General features: G+C 41.6%; 5 protein-coding genes across 11 annotated transcripts in view; 2 read left to right on the plus strand and 3 right to left on the minus strand.

Moving 5' to 3' along the window:
- Positions 1-18,382, minus strand: part of brat (brain tumor) — a 28,293-nt gene extending 9,911 nt beyond the window's left edge. The window contains exons 1-2 of one of the 5 annotated variants that reach the window (XM_015169829.3): positions 17,836-18,382; positions 4,290-4,375 (exon numbers count right to left, since the gene is read on the minus strand). The gene's annotated coding sequence lies outside the window, so the exon portion shown is untranslated. Of the gene's footprint in view, positions 1-1,220; positions 1,438-1,481; positions 1,635-4,289; positions 4,376-17,835 lie in introns of those variants that run through there. The other 4 variants (XM_015169826.3, XM_015169827.3, XM_015169828.3 and 1 more) reach the window with 4 other exon arrangements.
- A 7-nt stretch (positions 18,383-18,389) lies between these two features.
- On the plus strand, positions 18,390-18,953 carry Polr1D (RNA polymerases I and III subunit AC2 l(2)37Cg). Its single transcript, XM_002057608.3, has 2 exons — positions 18,390-18,558; positions 18,614-18,953. Exons 1-2 carry the CDS (start codon positions 18,541-18,543, stop codon positions 18,914-18,916), a joined length of 321 nt encoding a protein of 106 aa, XP_002057644.1. The 5' UTR covers positions 18,390-18,540; the 3' UTR covers positions 18,917-18,953.
- On the minus strand, positions 18,866-19,689 carry DCTN6-p27 (dynactin subunit 6). Its single transcript, XM_002057607.4, has 2 exons — positions 19,553-19,689; positions 18,866-19,489 (listed from the first exon to the last, which is right to left on the minus strand). Exons 1-2 carry the CDS (start codon positions 19,567-19,569, stop codon positions 18,949-18,951), a joined length of 558 nt encoding a protein of 185 aa, XP_002057643.1. The 5' UTR covers positions 19,570-19,689; the 3' UTR covers positions 18,866-18,948.
- On the plus strand, positions 19,657-22,104 carry AsnRS (asparagine--tRNA ligase). Of its 2 annotated transcripts, XM_002057606.2 has the most exons (3): positions 19,657-19,747; positions 19,933-20,055; positions 20,209-22,104. In XM_002057606.2, the coding sequence occupies exons 2-3, from the start codon at positions 20,022-20,024 to the stop codon at positions 21,849-21,851; spliced, it is 1,677 nt and encodes a 558-aa protein (XP_002057642.1). In that variant the 5' UTR covers positions 19,657-19,747; positions 19,933-20,021; the 3' UTR covers positions 21,852-22,104. The 2 variants fall into 2 exon arrangements, with proteins under 2 accessions (XP_002057642.1, XP_070065097.1); XM_070208996.1 differs by lacking the exons at positions 19,657-19,747; positions 19,933-20,055 and adding an exon at positions 20,083-20,158.
- Positions 22,105-22,295: 191 nt separating this feature from the next.
- LOC6634255 (uncharacterized) lies at positions 22,296-23,465 on the minus strand. Of its 2 annotated transcripts, none has more exons than XM_015169824.3 (3): positions 23,183-23,465; positions 22,562-23,117; positions 22,296-22,495 (listed from the first exon to the last, which is right to left on the minus strand). In XM_015169824.3, the coding sequence occupies exons 2-3, from the start codon at positions 23,099-23,101 to the stop codon at positions 22,436-22,438; spliced, it is 600 nt and encodes a 199-aa protein (XP_015025310.1). In that variant the 5' UTR covers positions 23,102-23,117; positions 23,183-23,465; the 3' UTR covers positions 22,296-22,435. The 2 variants fall into 2 exon arrangements, with proteins under 2 accessions (XP_015025310.1, XP_002057641.1); XM_002057605.4 differs by having other exon boundaries at positions 22,562-23,129.
- Between the last annotated feature and the right edge of the window lie 109 nt (positions 23,466-23,574).

Below are 23,574 nucleotides of genomic sequence, written 5' to 3' on the forward strand. Positions count from 1 at the left end.
CAATCTTTTTCTGAAAGTCCGTTGTATTTTAATGAGTTGAAAACCAGCGTGGCTCACACGTCGTCAGACGTCGGTCTGTCCAGTCGACGGTTGGTCGGTCGCGGGATGTGAGTAAAATTAAAGAGCATTGCCGTAATAATTTGATTTTAAAATATGTACACAAAGAAAAAGAAAAAGAGAGGGGGAGAGCGAGAGCGAGAGAGAACAAAAAACAACACATTTTATTCTTCCGCATCAGCACAACAACAGTAGCGGCAATATCCAATAGCAGTTAAAATCTTGATCATTGTTTATACAGTTGCTGCCAATCCAATAGGCACAGCGCAAGGTCGCGCCCCCGAAAAGGTTGTCGCACCTTTCGCTATCCGATACGATTTTTAAGTGGTGCAAGGTGAAAATTATTCAAGTTTACTTTTACCACATTATCGCAACAATTGTAGAAATTGTTCTTTAAGCCTTGATATAGTACACCGGTGGAGATAAACGGAACCGAACAAGGAAAACATGATTGATTTATATCATTAATCAACTCCACATGAAACAATAATATTGTTGACGTTTCGCTTTTGATTTTATTTGTGAATATAACCCAATTTAGTTGCGGTTTATAATATGAAAGCGATTAAGTGATCGTAGATACACACAAAGTGCTATGCATAACTTGTTGTTGTTGTTGTTGTTGTTGTTGTGGTTTTGTTTGTCGTTGAACTATTAACCTTTAATGCCTCTATCATAGTAGTATGTCTAAGTATTAAGACTTTGCCACTGTCAAAACTTGTTTATCACTGGGCCTTAATTTACAGATGCGACTGTAGACAGGCCGCCAAGGCAGGGGTATTAAAAATACAAGACAACAATAAGAAATGAGATAATAATAACAAAAAATGTGTAAACGTTAATACAAACAACACAAAATGCGCGGAAAAAGAACAAACACGAAGCAAAGCAAAACCTAAAAGCAAGACGTTTAAATATTGTTGTTCTTGTTGTTGTTGTTGCTGTTGTTGTTGTTGACTGCATTGCGCCGTATCCGTATTCCAACAAACACATACATGCATAGCGCGCGCAAGTGAAGCGGCACTCGTAGACAAATGAAACGTAAAAGGCGAGCAGGAAAAAGGCAACAGCACACACAACATATACATATACATATCCATATACACATACACATACACATATACATGCACATAAGCAAACGAGACAGCCACGCACTCACGTACCACGTACTCAGCGCGCCGATTCTAAACAAGTTGATGAACTCTGCGACGCAGACGTTGCCGTTGCCGCTGCTGCTGCTGCTGCTGCTGCTATGCTGTTAATGCTTGTGTTGGCGTCGGTCGGCGTGTGTAGAGGAACAGGAAAAACTGTTTTTATACGTTTGTATGTATGTATGTATGTACAGAGAAGCGTGCGCTGCACTTTTATTTATTTATTACACTATTATTAATACTTTTTATTGCTGTTTTGCTTTGCAAACTCACGCATACATTGAAATGTGCAACAACCGTTGGTAGAAACGTACGACACAGCGCGACGGTTGATGATGGACGAAACGACAACGGACCCAACGAGGACGACGACGTTAGCGTGTACACGTTGTTTATGCGGCGAGCGCAAAGAACTGAATGAGAATGAGTAAACATAGAAGAATTTTACAAGATACGAGCGGCGGGCATGGAACAGACGTCGACATGAAATGAAATGAAACAAAATGAAACGGAACGGAACGAACCAACGCCAAGTCAAAAACTCACACAACCAGTTCGGCGCGCATAAAACAGAGACAAAGAACGCAGCTCCGTTGCGCGGCATGGTAGCTAAATCTAGTTTGGGGGTCCCACAACACAACAAAAAATGCTCAATGCGCAACGAAATGGCATATGGAACGTATGTACATGTGGAATGTATTGTACATAGGCCAGCAACGACTGCGCTGCTAGCGATGAGACTGACCTCTGACAACCTCCTACACACACACACACACACACACACACACACACACACACACACACACACACACACAGTAGAATGACAGAAGTACAAGAGTGAGAAGCAGCCAGAACAAGGAGAGCAGTGCACTCCACTGCGGCAGGAAGTCTGAGTGTGTGTGTGTGTGTAATGGAGTAAGAGTGTGGATGGAGCGAGTAAACGAGTTGCAGCGGCATTAAGAAGAAAACAAAAATTTGGAAAAAGACTAGACTTCATTAATTTAAAACATATGTGTGATGTCCTATCAATGTATTATTTATTCGACAAGATTTGCATATTGAATGATTGGATTGGCCGTGTTAACACCCCGGCTCATAAGTAGCATGAAGAAAGAGCGAATTGAAAACAAAAGAAAGAGAAGACAGGTAAAAGATGATTTGCGGCCTGCTGTTCAGTTAAATGTGCTATTTTTGTACATACACACAACTTTTTATGGTTAAGGCTACAACAGAAACAACAATAAATAAAACGATCAGGTATGTACATACACACATGTGTGTGTGTGTGTGTGTGTGTATGTATGTATGCGTGATAGACGCTACGCGCTGATGCAATAGGAAAAATGTAAAAGTCTGCGCAGCAGCGGACGACGCTTGCGTCATGTGCGTTAAGCAAGCTTAAGAATAGCGCGCAGCGGCGGCTGAGGCAGCGCCAGTAGCAGCAGCGCACAATAAACCAGTCTAGAAACGAGCGCGCTTGGCTCCAATACACACACACGCACACATGCACACACGAATTGTATATAATTATGCTGCGTGTGTGTGTGTGTGTGTGTGTGTGCATGTATTTGTTGGCAACTAAAAGGGCCTTAAACTTTGTTAAAAGTCAAGGTCAGTGATTTTTTGTGCGCTTTGGCCAACGTTGCCAACTTTGATTGAGTCCGCCTGCTTACATACATATGCATATGTGTGTGTGTGTGTGTGTGTGTCTCTGCTGCCCGATGTGTGACTCACGCAGGAGGTGGCAACACCATCGTCGTCGTTGTTGTTGTTTTTGTTGTCAGACAGGGGCGAAGAGCTGTAGCATAAGAAGGCGGCGCGCTGCGCGTCTGCTTTATTTGTTCTGCTCTCCGTCTGTCTGCCTGTTCGGATTCTGAGAATTATGGGTTCAAGTGTTATATATATGTGTGTATGTATGCATGTGTGCATGTGTGCGGCGGCACAGGAAACAAGTGGAAAATGGCACACGGCATCTCGACGTCTTATTTCATTTTCGAGCTTAAGCTTCTGTGATCGATCTGCCTGCGCTTGCTTGCTCCGACTGTCCTTGCAAGCGGTTCATGAACCCCCAATGACGAACGAGACGTCGAACGTGCCAAAGAAACAAACAACAAAAACAACAACAAAAAGAGGCGGGACGAGGCAACGACGGCTGCAGCATGGAAAAAACAACGTTTAAATATTTTTACTATTGACAAATACACAATTACAAGACAAAAGACAAACGTTTGGCTATATAATAACGACATGATAAGCCAAACTGAGGCTGCATTCTTTGAATTAGTCAGCCCTAACCTCAAAACAGTTTTATTGCCATATTGACAGACAATTCAATCGAGCGCGCGCTCATTAAACACACAACCAGCCAATTAAATGCCGACTCGGCTGGGCTCGATTCGTTTCAAGCACAGAGCGAGAGAGCATGATGGATGCAGTCTCTGGGCTCTGGCCCTTTTAGCAGCTGTCATTGTCACAGGCAGCCACAGCCAGATGTCTGCTGGCAGCGGCGTTGCTGAACGTAACCCAACCCAAAAACCATAAAAACAACAAGAATGCAGGCCATTTACACATACACACACACACACCTAAAGGTACATGCATATATGTATGTGTTTGTTATGGCTTTTTCAATCATATTGGAGGAAAAAGTGACACTTGAAACCGGAAATTAGGCAGCTTGTACCCGAAAAATTAATGCAGCTGTCGAGCGTTGCTTCTGCCGCTCTCTCGCTCTCTCTTCCTTTCGCTCTCACGAGGGAGAGTAGTGGATCCGAGTGCAAGGCTTGCCTGCCAGAGAGCAAACGCGCTCTTGAAGGCCGGAAGTTAAAAAAAATAAAAAAAGCTCAAGGGAGCTTGAAATCAATTGTTTAATTCTTTTAACAGTATTGTGCGATTATGAGAGTATGAGGCATTTTTTTTTTAAATCGTTTTACGCTTGATTACGTAATAATACAGTAATAAATGAGAGTTTATATGCATGTTTTTTAGCAACAGCTGCTAACCGCAACGGACGAGCCGCAACCCCTTTGCGTTTGACAATTGCAGTTGTGTGTGTATGTAGTTGTATCCTAGTTGACTTACTCTCTTTGATCTAGCTAAATCTCTCTCCCTCTCTCTCTCGCGTTCTCTTTTAAACACTGGCGTGTTGCATTGCAAAATGTGTTTACCTGTAATAAAAGAGAAAAAGGGAAAGATTATGAAATTGATATTTGAGTTGATTGTTTGGGAAATTTTAAGAAATGAATTCGTTATTTTATACCCTTGTATTGTACACATGCCAAAAATGAAGACCGAAATCGATATTTTTCAGGTTTTCAACACCCACGATATCCCCTTACATTATCGCTAATTAGGGCAATTGTTTCTTCTTCTTCTTAGATCCCTAGCCCTTGTCTCTCCGGCCTCGCACTGACCTCATATTTCGCGTTAAACTCATGTCTGAGACTGGGTAGACATGTGCAGGAAATTTCGATCAGCCTCCCCACACACGTTGCTGCGGGTCTCCTAATCTCAGTCGCCGGACTTGTGCTCAGCCTGAACTTAGTTTCTGGCATTCCCAGAAACGGTTGCGAAAATCGTTTAAGCCAAAAAGACATGAGATCAAGCAGCCGTTGCTATAGAGCAACAATAATAGAGCACAAAGCAGAACAGAAACCAGTGTTAAAATGACATTAGTTGGGGACGGACACACATACACTGGTACATAAAATACAAATAAATGCGTTAACAAAACAAAAGTCAACGAACGGCTAAAAATTCACGAACTTGAAAAAAAAAAAAAGTGGCAACAGCGACGCAGACGCCGACGTTGACGCCGGCAGCGATGTCAATAAACCAACTAACCGTCGACCCGCGTCGTTTTTGTCGCTGTTGTTTTTGTTGTTTTAAGTGCGTGTGGAGCGCTTAGAGCGGGTCGCCCATGAATAGCCAAAACGACAACAACAAGAACGCATAAACTATGAAAAGCCCAAAAGCGTTTAAATTTATAAACTTGTTGGTCTCGCACAAAAATACAACAAGAACAAGATACAAATTTTACAACAACAACAACAACAACAGCTAAAAAAGCAATCAAAATGCGCATTTACGTTTGGGATTTAAAAACATATTTTGTAACAGCTATAAAATGTGTAAAAGAATACATTTTAATTATCTTTTTTATCCTTTGCTATAGCACGATATTAGTTTTAGTACATTTCCACCACATGCGGCAGCTTGGCGAACGGTATTGTCGTCTTGTGGTGATTATCGTGCCGTGGTGAAATACGCTCTGCTCAAGTCGGAAGTCGCGCTTTCTCGTTCTCGTTCTCGCCTCCTGCTTCTACTTGTTCTCAGAGACGGGCACCCGCATGGCATACAAATTTAGGTTCGTACGTGAGATATGATGGATGCGTCTGCCTCTTCTTCTATCCGCCACACTCACCGTCGAGTGATTTGGCAGATATTGAATTTCTAGGTTGAAGGACGGCCTGAAGATTTATGGCTGTTGCCGGCAGAAGATACACACATTTGTAGGCTGCAAAGCTCTTAAGTACACGCATTAATTTTAACATGTCGCAAAATGAAAACAGGCAGCAAAATGCATTCCCCAAACCACCCACCACCAACTAATGTTAATTACATGCCTGTTGGGAGACAAAATAAAAATAAACACCTTCGGGAAGCCGAATAGTGAATACCCTAGTTAACATTAAACATTTTCAAGCGATTTTTCCTATTGCAATGAATACTTTCTTAGGCTAAGAAGAGTGTCCGCCTAATAGGCGAGGACACTCGTATTATTGACAGTTTAACAATATTGTAGTTCGATAAGTTCGACAGCGAAATATATGTACATACATGTATGTTGCCTATCTGCAACAAAAGTTTGCATGCAACAAAACTCAACGAATCTGTAAACCTCATAAAGAATATATATATATCACAATATATGATAACCTTCAGGGTGTTACATATTGATTACAGAAATTAAAATGCCTTCTTCATAAATAGCAGAGAGTGTACTGTGGAGGCTTAGTAGAATGGTGCGTGGGTGAGGGTGGTTTTAGGTCGCGGAGGTGTGGGCGCGGTGGGCGTGCAAGGCGTGTAATTGATGAATACTCTTAATTAAAGAAGGCTCTAACTGTCATTCTTGGTTCATTTTGCAGCTGAACAAAGGTAAATCAAAGAATGAGACACATTTGCATGGTGAAATTATGAAAAGTAACGTTTTTAGATTGAAATTTAAATTTAAACGAAGTACGAGTTTTTTTCCGATAATCGATAACGTGATCCTTTTTAAGCAACCGATACAAATCGATAACCAAGTCCTGTTATTTTTTAAACTAATCTTGCTACTGTGGTGTCTACTTTTTTATTTGTATTACCTCTTGATACCCTTTAAAGATCTGTAGAATAATCAAATCTAACTTGATTAGCAATCTATATATATTTATATACAGTATGTCAATAAAGTGTTTTTACTAACAAAAAAAAACTAATTTTTTGGGTTTAGTTGAAAATAAATGTACCTAAAAGTGAGAATTTTTTTTCAATTATAATTTATTTCGATTCTATATTTCTCCTAGAACTTAATGGCAAAAAGAATTGTTAAATAACATTACCCAAACATTTTATAAAATTAAAAAACTAAAAACATTCACATTTTATGCTGTCAATAAAGTGTTTTTACAGCTACGGTAAATTGTTTTGCCGTTCTCTTTTGGGTGATCCCGTTAGATTTGGGCCCATGCGTTTTGGCTTCTCTTGTGTCTTCGACTTTTCTTGTCATTTTCTATTGCAATTTATAACGTTTTGCTTTAATTTTATGAAAAATAAAATGCCAGGAAAAAGAACAACTTTTGAAGTCGCTCAGCTGGTGTATTATAACCATCAGATGGGACGTCAAGTCTCGGAACTGGCTGATATGTTTAATTTATCAAAAGCAACGATATACAACATATTAAACAGAGCCAATAAGGAAGATAGGCTAGAGGCAAAGCCAGTATGTGGTCGACCCTGCAAAATTTCTGACAGAGATAAGCGAAAAATTCTGAGAAAAATTGAGAAAAATCCACAAATTTCGCTTAGGGATATTGCTCAGGAGTTCAAGGAAGAAAGTGGTGTTGATGTGTCACATGAAACTGTCCGAAAATTACTGAATTCCAATGACTACACATCACGAGTTGCCAGGAAAAAACCTCTACTATCGGCGGCGAATATTTTGAAGCGGCTATCGTTCGCTCAAGTCCATGTAAATAGTTCGAACGATTTTTGGAGTAACGTCATATTCTGTGACGAAAGCAAGATGATGCTATTCTACAACGATGGGCCATCCAGAGTCTGGAGAAAGCCACTAACAGCGTTGGAAAACCGCAATATTATTCCAACCGTTAAATTCGGAAAACTATCAGTGATGGTGTGGGGGTGTATTTCGAGCAAGGGTGTAGGAGATTTGACCTTCATTGAGAATACCATGGATGCTAGACAATATCTGAGCATTTTACAGACACATCTCGTCAGTAGTGCACAGAAATTTGGATTCTATGAGGACAATAAGCCAATTTTTAAATTTTACCAGGACAATGACCCGAAGCATAAAGCTCATATGGTAAGAGTTTGGCTGTTGTACAACTGTGGAAAGGTGTTAGACACTCCACCACAAAGTCCAGATATGAATCCAATAGAAAATGTGTGGTCATATTTGAAAAAAAAAGTCGCAAAGCGGAGTCCAAAATCAAAAACTGATTTAAAAGCTGCTGTACTGGAAGAATGGCAGAAGATTCCAGAAACATACATACAAAACCTTATTGTTTCAATGAAACGGCGATTGCAGGCTGTATGTGACGCTAATGGCAGCCACACAAAGTATTAAAAAAAAATATTCCTGTTTTTTTAACATTGTTATTTAGTAATAAAGTTTCGTGTAAAAACACTTTATTGACAGCATAAAATTTGAATGTTTTTAGTTTTTTAATTTTATAAAATGTTTGGGTAATGTTATTTAACAATTCTTTTTGCCATTAAGTTCTAGGAAAAATATAGAATCGAAATAAATTAGAATTGAAAAAAAATTCTCACTTTTAGGTACATTTATTTTCAACTAAACCCAAAAAATTAGTTTTTTTTCGTTAGTCAAAACACTTTATTGACATACTGTATATACTTAAACATACATGCAAAATGATTAACATCGTGCCTGTTAATGTTGAATTCAAATCCGTATTAGTCAATTTTCCGCCCATCCTTAGCATTGAGACTTCTTTACAGATCGCTCAGTTCAATGCCACAATTGTTGCCCCCCCCGTCTCACTTCTTCTACCATCCACGCACAAGTTTCAGTTCCAGTTCCAGTTACCATTTCGTTCCTCTGGCAGAACACCATCGCGCACTGTTTTGCTCTTGTTTCTGTTGTTGTTCTCGTGATCTTCACGCGGTCGAAACAGCGAGGGCGGGTGGCGTTGCTTGAAGTGGCAGGGTGGTAGGAGGGTAGAGGAGGCAGGGCGGCTGCTCTCTGTTAAGCGTCTGTTCTTTTGTTTCAAACCCGTTTATTGGCTCTAGCACTGCGCTGCGCTGCTGCTGCTGCTGCTGCTCTGCTGCTGCCGATGCCCTGAGATTCTGCCTAGGCAGCATTTCAACTTTCAAAAAGACAAAGTCAGCGCCAGGTTATACACAATACACATACATACAAATGTCTGTATGTATGTGTGTATCATGGTGTGCGTGCCTTGTCAGCCCCCTTTGTCTCCTGTTAGAGCCGCGTTTGCTGCCGTTGTCTTTGGGTGAGCTTTGCTCTTGGCCAAATTGTGTGTTTGTGTGTGTGTTTGCCTTTTGGTTATTTATTTGCTTTTGAATACTTTTTGTTATGCTTCTTCTTCTTCTTCGTAGACTATTTGGCGCAATCTTCTCTTGCCTTTCGGCTCAGCGCATTCATTTACCTTACGCCTTACCGCCCCCCAACCGACCGCTGCGGCCCGCACAGTTGTCATTAGGTTCTCTTCCCTTCTGTTCTGTTCTGTTCTGCTCTGTTCTGTTCCATTCCTCTTTCACCTTTACATCCGTGGCACAGTGGAAAATTTGGCAAAAAGGTCAACGTTCATAATTGTTGGAGCACTTTTCAGCTGCCAACGTGAAAGAACCCACCGAACCGCGGCCATACTCCATAGCCATAGCACACACACACACACACACACACACACACACACACACACACACACATACACACAAATACAATTTCCTTTTTGTATGCATATTTATTTCGACAGATTATTTTCATCGGAAATGGCGCTTTTGGCTGCCGCTCGCTTCACATGCTCAATTTCTATGGAGTCGTCCGTCCACACCTCCAAAGCTTGCTTCGATGCTTTTTGGGTTTTCCCGTGAACTAGCTGAACTTCTGAAAAACCTGGCTTTGTGTGTATTTTGCTTATGCATCAATTCTCGTCGAACCGCCATGTAGTTCTTTGAACCTAGTTCTGCCCCCTTGGGAACAATTACCTCTGCTTACAAATATGCATATCTTAAAAGTCAGCTCTACTATTGAAAGTTTTCCAAAGAAATATTTACTTTTATCCGTCTATAAAGGGGACGCAAAAAATGCAAACTATTCCAAAATCCTGAAAATGTTATGATTTTTTTTTTTAAAACATTTCGTAAGCACTTTTCTTGTACATTTCTTGAGAAATCTAGAGAATTCTTTAATTCTTTGGTTTGTATTAAGCAACTTTTAACAATCGTGTATTAAAAATGTTCTGAGTTCAAGATTTTTCTATTTTCTTTAAGTTGAAAAAGTTCAAACTGCCTCAAATTAAGTGAATCGAAAAAAGTATCCAATATTTGCCTTCAATTGGTTGAACTCATATTATTAGGAGTGCATTATGCAACGATTTATCTTCTTTTTTTCTTCTTTTCTTTTATCCAATTTTGCTCTAGAAAATTGGAGGTCAAAGGTTACCATCGAAAACGGAAACCTCCCACTCGCACAGAATCTCTCGAGTCAAACAAAACAAATTGAAACAATTAAATTATGTTATACATAATTATATTCGAGTCTGACCGAGAGAGAGAGAGAGAGAGGCATGAAAAACCATTAGCAAAGCTCTGTTTGGGTTCGGCTCTGGGCTTTGACTCTTGTTTGTACGCTGATGAACCCGCGACTTACGACTTACGAGTTACGAGTTACGAGTTGTGCGCCGATCCGCCAACAGTTCACTATCACAGCAACAACAGCAAGAGGCAGACCAAAGGCGTCAAGCACCCAGGCCCGGCCCAAGCCAAACGGAGCGAAGCAGCGGAAAAGAACGTCGGCGGCGGCATCCAACGCACGAACATTGACCTTCATTAAAGAAGAAGCAGTTGCTGGGGCCACAGCGCGCAGTCTTAAAGCTCTCTCATTCTCACACTAATTGCCTGAATTGTAGGTACACCCAGTACATCAACATTCAGATGGGGTATGATAACAACAAGGCTGCACAGGTTCGCACACAATTGAATCCTTTTTTTTTTTGTACCAAAGTCTTGGGAAGAGTTTTGTAGAGCGTTTCTTCTGTACGTGGCACAAATTATTTTGAGTGTCTTTCCAATTATTTAATATATCAGTGACATTATCAGTGTCATTATCAGAGCCTACAGCTATGAGGGAAGGAAATTCAAAATAAACTCAATTTACTATATCATTCAAGTAAATACAATAAATAGGAAATAGGTTAAGAAATTTATGCTGGATATATAGAGAGTGTTGAGAATAGTAACAACAGATTGTGTTGGTAAATCAATGATAATTTCTAACCTGTCTGACAAGCATATACATTATATAGTATTATATATAATATATTTCTGACTGCAAACTTTTAAGTGTGCCTCTTGTTCGAATTTAATTTTCCTGCTGCTGCCTTTATCAGCCTACAATATCTTGCATTACAGGGCATCTGACGTTCGCTCAACTCGATCAAAGTATGTTGCCACATGTATTTGCCTGCTCATCAATCAGATACACACGCACACACACAGATCAGCAGACAGACAAATAGACGCTGTTCTTTGAGGGGCCGCGACTTCCTTTTATTGCTATCCTCTTCAAACTGTCTGGCTGGCTAGCTAGGTCTGTCTCCCTCGCACCTATTGCAAATTTGTTAAGTGTTTTGCATAGAACAATAAAATAAACGTAATACAGCGTGACATTTTACAACCGAATATGCTCTGGCTCAGAGTTCGGGGTACATTCACTTTGGGCCGCTGAATCACCCGGCCACAAGTTGTTCTTGTTTTTGTTGTTCTTTTTATATATATTTTTTGTGGCAGCAAAAGAATAAATAATAAGCTAGCATCAGGCCAGGCAACACAAGAATATCTAATATAAAATCAGCAAAAGCTGGCAAAAAAACAAAAAAAAAAACGTGTTTCTTTTCGAGCCGAGCGCCGATCACCGAGAACTGAGCCTGAGAGAGAACGCGGACCGGGCCCGTTCGGGGCGAGGGGAGTTGCACGCGTTGCGGCGAGCTGTGTGTGCGTTGCCAGCCAAAGCGTTTTGTGAAATCATTTCTATTTCTAAACAACAACAAGCGGAAGCAAAAACAGCACAAAACAAGCCAAAAAGCTCTTTCGAAAGAAAACTACACACACACACACACACACACACACACACACGCACACGTGTATGAATATAATATTATATTATGTTATATTATATTATATTGTATTTTGCTTCGTTTTATCAGCGCAACAAATTTCAAGCGAACTAAACACAAGCTCTGATAACATTTCTACATATGTATTTGCTTTCGCGTTCGGATTGTTTCAATATGGCAATAGCATTTTTTTTTCTTCTTCTTCTTCTTCTATTTTATTTATTTTTTTGTTCTGCTGCAGCAAACAAACCGCGCAACAATGTTGTTGTTGTTTGATTTGCATTAACAGCTGTCTGGTCTGGCCAAGACCACAACAACCAGAACACCCACAACAACAACAACAACAACAACAACAACAACAACAACAACAATGACGAGAACAACAAACACATGACAGACAACAGCAGCGTGTGAACTTTTTGTGAGCTTGAGCGCCTCAAGAAAAGAATAAAAACATCAGAGCAAGACTGAGAGATGGATGTACATGCACATATATGTATCTGTATCTGTATCTGTATATCTATCTGTGTCTGTATCTCTATATCTATCTCTATATGTATCTGTATATCTTTCTGTAAGTGTATCTGTATCTGCATTTGTATCTCTATCTCTATATGTATCCGTATCTGTATATGTATCACTATTTGTATCTGTGTCTCTACCTGTATCTGTACGTGTATCTGTATCTGCATCTGCATCTGTATCAGTGTCTCTACCTGTATCTGTATCTCAAACTGTATCTGTATCTGCATCTGCAACTGCTACTCAGACTGAAGATGAGAAACCTCGAAGCACATGATGCGGCTCTTTCAAGAAAAAAAAAAAAAAACAAAATATATTGCAATTGTCTTCAAGCGACTGCGTAATTCTCGTGCACAGCTTGAACCGGGCCATCCAACAGAATTTATTCAGATACATACATCCAAAGATAGATATACATGAATTGATTTTTCATTTAGTATTATTTGACTTTTTCCAGCTCCTAAACTGTGTAAGCTATAGAATTTCGCGCATAATCGTAACACTTTATCGAAATATATATTCTTTGTTTGAAGTCTGACAGCAATAATAGATCTAAACAATCTAACAAAATTTAAACAAAAAAAAAACTCTGAACTGAAACCCAAAGAAACCCAAATATGCTTACAAAAGTGAATTAGCTTTAAAATTGAGAAAAAAAAGAGACTCAGTCCCAAAGCTTTAATATCTTGTGTCATATTTAATAGGAAATATTCCTAATCTGTATAAAATATACGAAAATGCGAAGAGATAGCGAAAAAATGATATGAAAGAGCAAAAATCTTGAAAATCTTGAAAATGCAGCCAGCAAAATGATAGAACTTTAAGAAATGCGAACTGACAACAAAACAGAAATCAATTTGCCAAAACAACTTAAATAGATAAATCGACAGATATATATCAAAAGGAACTCTCTGGCACGAGCCCCTTTGCTCGGCCTGTGATTCGAGTCTGGCTGCTTCCGGTTAGAACGTCGTGTAAACTTAATCCGCACTTGGAAAGACTACCGATCCGGTTTTTTTTTGTTTTTTTAAGAACTTGAAAACCTGTATTTTTTTTTTAACCAAACGCCGCATAAGTTGTCAATTTATAAGTAAAGAATCTTTAGACATTGACACAACTTTAGATACATGTCATTGGGAATATATTTCGGAAACGCAAATGATTCAATGGGCCATTATCCGAGTATCAAATTCCTAACACCTGCTGACAATCGACATATTGGAACAATTCCAACAATTCCATTTCATATATTTTAATATAATTTAATTTTAATAAATGAAAGAAACATAAGTGAAGTTGAGATAATGTATCATAATTAACTGTCTTATAAACAGTTTTTATAACTTCAAGCTGACTTAAAACTAGTTTTAATTTGTTCTCTATCAACAATACGCAAACTTGTGTCTCTCAGATCCGATCTATATATCGTGTCAAGTTTCTAAAAACGTTTTTTATTTAACAAGATATTTTTACAAAACTCTGTTTCCTTTTGTATTGAAAGTATTGTTACACGTTCTCTCTTTATTTTCATTTGGTTAGGATTTTCTTTTCGCCTTACACAACACTAGAGTTCGCCTCAAATAGCCGATTCCAGCGACAGCAACCTGTTCAACCCCTTTCGTGTTGTTCTTCTTCTCTCTAGCCCTACGGCAATTTTCAAGACATTCAAATTTCCCACGAACCCTTACACACACACTTAGCCTGAAGATCTATTTACAAGTCAGCCGCCCTGTAATGCTCTGTCTGGCACTTTCTCGGACATTCCCATTAGCATATTGGACAAAACGTGCAGAGAAAAGCGTGAAATTTAGCATGCATATATGTATGTATGCAGTTTCCCAGGGAAATCGAAAAACTGTAAACTACCCTTAAATTCGCCCTACCAAATGACCCTTAATGATGGCTCTCTGATTGCTGGCATTGTCTCAAAGTTAGGCAAATTACATGGCAAATCGTGCCACGTGAAGTTGAATAGAATTTGCTGTCAAGCCGAAACAGGAAGTGCCCGATTGTCCGTCTGGTCTCGTCGCGACTTTACAATATCTAACCACGCCCATGACGGGTTATTAAGCCAAGTAGCCATAAAAGTGTTTTATGTGCGTATATTACATAATAAATATACACATATGTTTGGCTCACTGTGCAGATAAATGTGTCCCACTGTGCAATTAAAGCCGTCTTCACTTTATGACATCATAAAGGTGTAATCGAAGGTGCATACATATTTTATTTGATGGCCATATTTGGGAGCGCATGTCCGCATATATATGAAAACATAAAAGCAGAAACAAGCGAAATTCATAAGGATTAGGACACTGACACCGCCCACCGCCTCACCTGCTCGGCCCCACTCAGACGTATGAAAATCAAATCAACAAGGGTTGCCATTGTGTGTGCGACCGTATGAAGGGGGTGGGGGGGTGGATGAAGGTGTGGGTTGCCGACTGGGGTCAATGCACAAAAATGCGTAGAACGTGCGACCCACCGATGACGAGTCGCATCGCAACGTCGAGGGTGACTAGAGAAAGGAAACGTGTCCACGGTCCCTGATCCCTGGTACCCAGTACACAGTTGGCAGTTGCCTGGCTCGTTTCGGCATGGAATGGTCCATCTCTGCCACATGCCGCACAAGTTGGTGGCGCGAAAGTTTATTGACCCCACGCAGACACGCACAGACTTGCGATATATTTTGGGGGAGGCTGTGCAATTGGTTCTTCTCCCGTTTCTGTTTCTTGTTCTTTGCTGTTCTTTGCTGTTCTTGCTGTTGTTGTCGGGCAAACAGCGCCCCAGAGGGTTGATTAGCAACGCTGCCGCCCCCAAAACGTAAACTTTGCACCACCTTCCTGCCATTTGGGCTCGGCATTAATATTATGGCTGACATGACTATTTATTTATTTGCAAGACACTTTCCCCCTCACGCTCATGACTCGGGGTGGTGGTGGCCAGACAGACGTCTGCATCGAAAGCAAAAATAATAAAAGCAAGCCCAAAAGGATCAAAGCCAGACGTACGAATGTTATAAATTTTTGTTTTGTGCGACGGCTGCGACGAAGCGTTGAGCTCTATTCCACCCTTGCTGCAAAAACACAAAGCAACAGCAGCAACAACAACGGCAGCACCAGGAAGAACGAACGAGCGGGCATAAATGCAAGTTGAAAAAGAGGCAGCTGTAAAAGTAAAACAATAAAAGAAGCAAGCAGCAACAGAATCAGGCAATGGCCAAAAAGTGAAACGAAAACGAAATGAAACTGCACACACACACACACACACGCACGCACACACACAGAGCGACGCACAGGACATTGCAGTCGGGGTAGCACACGTTACATATACATATACATACACAGCAAGCTAGGTAGTCAAACGCTGTATATATACATTTACGTTACGTTACGTTACAAACAACAACAGTTCGATAGATTATCGATAAAATTGCGATCAAATGTGACCAGCTGCTTGCTTCTAGTGCTTCAATCTGGCAACATCATTTGCGCGAATTTCGTTTACTTCTTCTGCAGACGGTTCGCGCGGATCGAGACATGACAGTGTTGCCAGACCTTTCCTAGCTCTGTCCCTGTGCGGAATGTCATCGTTGTTGTTTTTATTTATGCTGTCTGTTCGCGACAGTTGCTTTTAATACCCTTGCAGAGGGTATGTTGAATTTGTCATGAAATGTGTTAGGCTTAGCTGCCATAGGAATGATCCGTCGAAAAGTTGGCTGTGATATGGAAATCTTTTCTGTTATCAATCTAATTTTACCAAACTCGGTATTTATTAGTTCCACTAAGATCCTCAGATCACTATCATATGGCTGCTTTAGGGAATATCATTGGAATAGTAGGATTCTATATGGCAAAATATTTTATTTTCAAATATAATTATAAAAATTCTAAATTTTACACCATATCTGCAATAGAGATATGTGCACAAGGGCATTAAAGCTTCGGCGTGCCAAAGATATCCTTACTTGCTCGTTTGTTTTTTTTTTGGGAATTCTAAAAATGCTACCTCCTGTCTGCAGCTCTTGGACTAACGATGAACGAACGTCGTTCAATGTCCTCTTGCTTGCATACACACACACAAGTACATCAATACGTATATATTTATATCTATGTCGAAGCCGTGTCGGATGCAGGCTGCTGGGCAGTCTGGCAAATCCAAACATGCAAGCGGGGAGGAAAGGGAACGTCAGGAGCAGATGACAGGTTTTTTTTTCTTTTTTTTATGCTTTATGTGCATTTTTTCGTTCGTGGCTGCTGTACAGGATGTTGCCGTGGTCTGTGCTCTGTCTGTGCTGACGTCCAACATGGGTTTTTAGTTTTCATGGTCTGCCGCGGTCGACGTTCTTCCCTTGACAGCCCGCCGCCGACGTTGCCAGAGAGCCAGACACAAATATGTATGTTTATGTGTCTACATACATCAATTTATACGCTCTTGCGAAATCATATACATTTAAATTATTATTATTATGTTTTATAAATGGATGATAACTTTTAGCGATCACTATTAAGTTGGATAAAAATGTTCCTGTGATCTAAACAGGAATATGCCAGCTGTAGTACTAGACATGCATATGTATGCATGTATGTATGTAATATATGAATTCAAATGCACTTCGAAGCATGCAAAAGGGTGAACAACATAATGGGGGGAACGCAGAGAAAACGGAACGTAGACGTAGACCAAATTGCAAATATGTAAGGGGAACGCATAGCATTGGGTGAAACATGAAACGGCGCCAAACGCCATAAAAGCCACCAATGACACATACAAGCACACATATGTATGTACTCTCATTAAAAACTCTGCTATTACAACACACGCTTAAAATGTGTGGGTGTGTGGATCTGGATTGGACACCGGGACGTGAGAAACGTTTTGAGATAACGGAACACGGTTTTGCGTTAGTCACCACCAACAACAAAGAGACAGGCGGCGAACGGGCAGGCGGGCAGCCAGAGACAGGCTGCTTTAACAAACAACAGATGTGAGCGACGATGACGACGCCGCTTCCACCACCAAACAAATGAGCCGCAAGGCAACGTTTTCTGGCAGAACATGTAAAAATAAAAAATGTGCGCAAAGGCGGGGTAGGGTGAAGAACAAGCGGCCTGGCAACTACTAACGTAATAATGTATATACATACATACACATATATACACATGCATTTATGTACATTGATATGTATGTATTGAAATAACAGCAAATAAAAAGAATAACAGAGCTGAGCGCTGGCAGCGAACTGGTCTTCTAGCATACGCTTCCGCCTTTGCGCACGCCTGGCGTCGGCAGCGCAACTGCTGCATGAATTTGCATAATTTGATATAGTGTATGTGTGTATGTATGTACACATACATGTATATACGGCGCGTTGCTTAAAGAAATTCATAAAAAATGACACCTTTTTGGTTTATAAATTACCAGTAAAATATATCAAAGTGCATACTATGTACAATGAGCTGATTTGGTTTTTTTTTTTTTTTTGCTGCTTTTGCACAAACCTGTATTTCATTTGCCGTTTCTGTTTCTGTGTTGTTTTTGTTGGATCGCTGCAGATTATTTTCGCCGTTTCTTTCTTTATTCCTGTCTGCATTGACGCACAAAACGAAATGCTGCAAAAAGTTTTGTGCTCATTCGTAATGTCAGTGATTTTGTTGTTGTTGTTTTTGAGCAACAAGACGATGCCGACGTTCACGTTAAATGCATTGCACAAATAATTATGTTTGTAGTTGCAATTTTTTTGCCGCCTTGCTTTGCATATCATGTGCAGTGTTATTTTTGTTGTGTTTCTTTTGCCGCCTTTTCTGCTGTATAAGACTTTTTTTTTTGGTTCCAAACACACGCACACAACACATACACAATCGCGGCACTTAACTTATTGCAATTTGCTTATGCTGTTTGGTAACTTTTGTGAAAAGCGTTGAATTACACTAGAAATTGACTATCGTATTGTTGTTGCGCTCTAAATAACGATTGCACTAATTATAAATTAACAACAATACTACGTCTATAAATTCGCATTAACTCAGTTTCAAGCGTGTTCTCGCTATATGTGCAAGAACACGAGTGTTGCAAGACATCGCAAATAACGAAATATCGAAAATTCGATAACACAGGGCTGCAAAGCAACCGATAAACGCTGTGCACGTTTTTGATAAAAACAATTAGCTGCATTTGTTTTGTGAAATTCTACAATTTTCAGCACAATGGGCGCATTGGCAGAGGTAATAAATGATTTTACCAAAAACTTTTGGACAATAAATAAAGTGTGTCCCTTAGCTTGCAGGCGACGAAAAAAATGGAGACGGTTCCCGCACATTTGTTTTCATAAACGAGGGACACACGCTTGGAAATGCGTTAAAAACAATTATAGCCCGCTACCCGGAGGTCGACTTTTGCGGTTATACGATACCACATCCCACAGAACAAAAGCTGCATTTCCGCATACAGTCGCACCGCGAGCGCGCCATTGACTTGCTAAAGCGGGGACTTGAGGACCTGGAGGCGCTGTGCGATCATACAATCGAAACGTTTGAGAAAGAGATGAATGGCTTTAATGCCTCAGCTTTAGAAGTTAACTAATACAGCCTAGCCTATACAAATACATATTAAATCTATACGACGCTGCGTGCCTTCTTTGGGTCGTAGTTGGGCTTGCGCAGGTGATGATAATTGGGCAAAACCTTCCGTAAGAAGTCGATCTGCAGGGTTTGCGAGCCCTGCTTCTCAATGGCCTCGCGCTGCAGGGCTTGCTGCCCATACACAATAGTATTTTCAGGAAGCACTTGGGCAGTGTGCATTCGAATGCCAGCTCCAATTACACAGCCGCTGGACACGGTCACTCCTTTGCCAACAAAACATTTACTTTCAAACACATTTTTGTCGCCAATTCGCGCTGCCTCCACGGTGCAGCCGACTTCGAAGACATTGTGGCTTCCAATGCTCAGAATATTGTTGGCATCCCAGCTGGCGCCGTCCGATAGTCGATGTGCAATGGTTGCATACTCCTCCACTATGCAGTTTTCGCCAAATATAATGGGTCCTGCCTCGGCAATGACTGTTGCGCTGGGATGCACGACGCAGCCAGCGGAAAAGGTGATGTCACCACGTAGAGTGCTCTCCTCGCAGACCACCGACTTGGGGAAAATCTTGATACTAGTTGGAAAACGTTCCGTAAATAATACTACTCTACGTAGATCTCAAAGTATAAAGCCTTACTTGTTTTCCGTGGGCATTGCAAATATTGTAATTACTGTGTTTACCTCTTTGCAGTAAAAAGTTGATGCATCGATAGATCTTAATATATCGATATATTAATATGATCGAAACAGCGCTGTCCACGAGTGATTTGCCGCTGTTAATAAAGGTTTTGTAAAGATTTTACATTGCTGCTTTGCTGGTTGTTCTAATTAGGTAAATTAAATTATCCACTTATTTATTATTTATTTGATCTTTACTCTGCTTGGCTGGTTTTTTGCAAACGTGATTTATGCGCGATGTAAATAACAGCCCATTCGAACATTAGGGAAAATGTTATGCCTTGCTGTTAAAGACAAATTCCCAGTAATCAAATATTTCCCTTTCTTCTTTTTCGTCAGCAACTGATGCAATTTGTGTGCAATTTTCAATCAGGCAGGCCAAGAAATTAAAAGCAGTTGCATTAAATTATATTAGATCATTTCAGAAAATGCCTTCAAAGCAATTTTCCGAGCTAACAATGAGTAAGTTATCATTAATACATACTTTAAGATTAGTATTCAGCAATGCGGCATCTGTGGCCGTCCACGTTGCCATTATTTGTGTGTGTGGAAGTTACTTGTCGAAGTGAGTGTTAATTTGTGTGTAAATGGATATTTGACTGTCTATTTTTGCAGGTGCGCTTTTCACTTCGGAAAAGCGTGGAAGCGACGATTCGGGCGATGGCAGCGAGGCCAAGCCATATAAAACCATTTTGCAGGCGATGCGTCATGCCGGCAAGGAGCCCTTCCCCACTATCTATGTGGACAGCAAGGATCCGAACGCCAGCGAAGTCTACGAGCCGGCAGCCAAATCGCAGCTAAAGAAAATCCAAAAGCTATTCGTGCGCGAGGGCCACAAGAATGCGGATAAGGAGCAGCGCGAGGCCGTGGATGCTGAGAAGCGGCAACAGAATCTGGAAGACGCTCGCAAAGTGAAGATCAGCGAGGATCCCAGCTTGCCGGTGGCCAAGAGAATTCGCATTGTCGAGGGCACCGAGCAGCGCAACACTCGTGTCAAAATCTACGGCTGGGTACATCGTTTACGCCGACAGGGCAAATCCTTGATGTTTATTACCTTGCGCGATGGCACCGGATTCTTGCAGTGCGTGCTCAACGATCTGCTGTGCCAGACGTATGAGGCGCTGATGCTCAGCACTGAGAGCACTGTGCTGCTCTATGGCACGCTGCGGCTGCTTCCGGAGGGCAAAACAGCGCCAGGCGGACACGAGCTGAATGTTGATTATTGGGAACTGATCGGCTTGGCGCCGCCGGGCGGTGCTGATGCAATACTCAACGAGGAGGCGCATCCCGACGTGCAGCTGGACAACAGGCACATCATGATACGCGGCGAGAACACGTCCAAGGTGCTCAAGATGCGCTCCGTTGTGATGCAGGCATTCCGTGGCCATTACATTGAGCGCGGCTACAACGAGGTGACGCCTCCCACGCTAGTGCAGACCCAGGTCGAGGGCGGCTCCACGCTGTTCAAGATGCAGTACTTTGGCGAAGAGGCCTACCTCACACAGAGCTCCCAGCTGTATCTGGAGACATGCCTGCCGGCACTGGGCGATGTGTTTACCATTGCGCAAAGCTATCGGGCTGAGCAGAGCCGGACACGTCGCCATTTGGCGGAGTACACTCACATTGAGGCCGAGTGTCCGTTCATCACATTTGACGATTTGCTGGATCGCCTGGAGGACTTGGTCTGTGATGTGGTTGATCGCGTTTTGAAGTCGCCTTGGGGCTACCTCGTCAAGGAGCTCAATCCCGATTTTAAGCCACCAAAGAAGCCATTTAGGCGCATGCCATACGCGGACGCCATCAAATGGCTCAAGGAGAACAACGTGCCCAAGGAAGACGGCACGTTCTATGAATTCGGCGAGGATATTCCGGAGGCGCCCGAGCGCAAAATGACTGACACAATCAATGAGCCGATTCTGTTGATTAAATTTCCGGCCGAAATCAAATCGTTTTACATGTCGCGCTGCAAGGACGATCAGCGCCTTACCGAAAGCGTCGATGTCCTGCTGCCGAATGTGGGTGAAATTGTTGGCGGCTCCATGAGGATTTACGACAGCGCCGAGCTGATGAAGGGCTACGAGCGCGAGGGCATCGATCCCAAGCCCTACTACTGGTACACAGATCAGCGCGTCTACGGCACAATGCCGCACGGCGGCTACGGCCTGGGTCTGGAACGCTTCCTCTGCTGGCTGCTCAACCGCTATCACATCCGCGACGTCTGTCTCTATCCACGCTTCCTCGACAGATGCAAGCCTTAAGTCGCTTCGCCATTTCTACAACACGCAGCATTTACAAATCTAAACAGTTTCCGCTTAAAGCTCTTATATATAATCCGCACTTCTCTTACGTTTAACTCACGTACACAAATAAAAGCACGCCCCAAAGGCTATCAAATATCTGCTGAGATGCTCGGCTTCTGCAGCAAGGATAGATGCATAACTAGTGCCCGCTCTCGCCTAAGCGGAGCTTTATTAACCAATTCTTAAGGCCAATAAAAGAGCAACAAACGAAGTCAACAGTTGCCTTTTTAGCATCTGCGATTAGCCTAAAAGTCGGTTCAACATGTGGAGCCTTATTGAGGTATTCTGATCCAGGATGTTGTATGTAATCTTGCCTATGCACGTAACTAACTCGAATTGAAGAATGCTGAAGAGCATTTTCTGGGCGCACTTCACCGTGGAAGGCATGTTAAGAGAGGTATATTTAATGGATACTGGGTGCATTGCATTATTGTATTTATGATTTTAAATGAGTAGCAAATGACATGAGAACAGGAAAATGCAGCTGCAAGGCGCGGTATTCCTTCGTTTGTGACTATAATGAACATGTCCAGAGATAGTTATCACGTCAGATTGCAGGCACATCGCTGTTGCTGCCGCTGACTGGCCCTGACCAGGGAAGCCTATAAAAAGAAAGAGAGAGAGATTTGGTCAGTGGCAAGGAAAAGTGGGCATGGGCTGAGCAGTACCAGACGACGATACCGCAGTTTCTTGCTATCACTCAGACACCGCCATTCATAGGCAGCCAGAATGACTAGCTGCTTGGGCATCAGGCCGCAGTATCTGCGTCGAACGGTGCGAATGAAGTTCAAGTATGGGTTGTTCGTGACTGGACCCGGTTTCACCCACTTTTTGCGTTTGACACCGAAGGGCCTCTTTCGTTTGCGGGGCTGGCATATGTTACGCTTGGTCCTGCGTGTCGTGCACCTTGGCTTCAGGCTTCTCGAGCAGGACGGCTTCTCAGGACAGAATGGATCTAAAATTGTATCGTCGGCATCATCCTCCTCGCAAAGCGCCATAGAACTGACTGGATCGGCGGTCTCTATGTTTGATTTCTTGCAATTGTTTATATTGCGATACTTTTCCTTTTCCTCAAAACTCATTCTGTTCCAAACTGTCGCACAATGTATCAAGTCCTCCTCCGTCAAAGTGCCAACGCCGCCACAAGCGTCATTCTCCGACTGGGAGCCAACTTGTTCCGCACTGTTAGACCCTGCAAATAGATCCATTTTGTCTCTAGATTACCTACGGAATGGACTGGAGATTTATTATTTAAATTTTTGCATTTAATTCTTGATATATATACTAACAGAAATTTCTGAAAATACTTTTTTAAAAATTATTAATTGAAAAACCTTTTTTTTTTTTATTTTTGCAATAGTAACATTTACAAACAATTTTATTAAAAGCTGACGCTGACAATACAAAAATATTAATATGCTGGAAAATTTGAATTTTATTCGTGCTCAGCGGCCAGTGGCAGAAAAATAAAATCGTTTGCCTACTATGTTTTCCCATATTGCAAAAAGGACATAGCCTGCCAATGGACTCAATCTTTTAAATAATATATACCACACTTACCCAAAGGAAGACCCGAGTCTAAGCTGCATTACAACCTGGTGCGTATCATTGAAAGCTTGAAAGGAAGTAGAGCTGGGACTATCCACTGGCAACCAACAGAGTGACCTTTTACAAGGTTTAA

Source organism: Drosophila virilis, chromosome 4 (assembly GCF_030788295.1).
Source record: "Drosophila virilis strain 15010-1051.87 chromosome 4, Dvir_AGI_RSII-ME, whole genome shotgun sequence".
Lineage (NCBI taxonomy): Eukaryota > Metazoa > Arthropoda > Insecta > Diptera > Drosophilidae > Drosophila > Drosophila virilis.

Excerpts from the sequence above, each read along its gene's own strand:
- LOC6634255 (XM_015169824.3), bottom strand. The coding sequence starts at position 23,101 with ATGGATCTATTTGCAGGGTCTAACAGTGCGGAACAAGTTGGCTCCCAG. Across the intron at positions 22,496-22,561 it reads AACTGCGGTATCGTCGTCTG|GCTTCCCTGGTCAGGGCCAG; the intron begins GTACTGCTCAGC and ends TTCTTTTTATAG.
- AsnRS (XM_070208996.1), top strand. The coding sequence starts at position 20,098 with ATGCGGCATCTGTGGCCGTCCACGTTGCCATTATTTGTGTGTGTGGAA. Across the intron at positions 20,159-20,208 it reads TGTGGAAGTTACTTGTCGAA|GTGCGCTTTTCACTTCGGAA; the intron begins GTGAGTGTTAAT and ends CTATTTTTGCAG.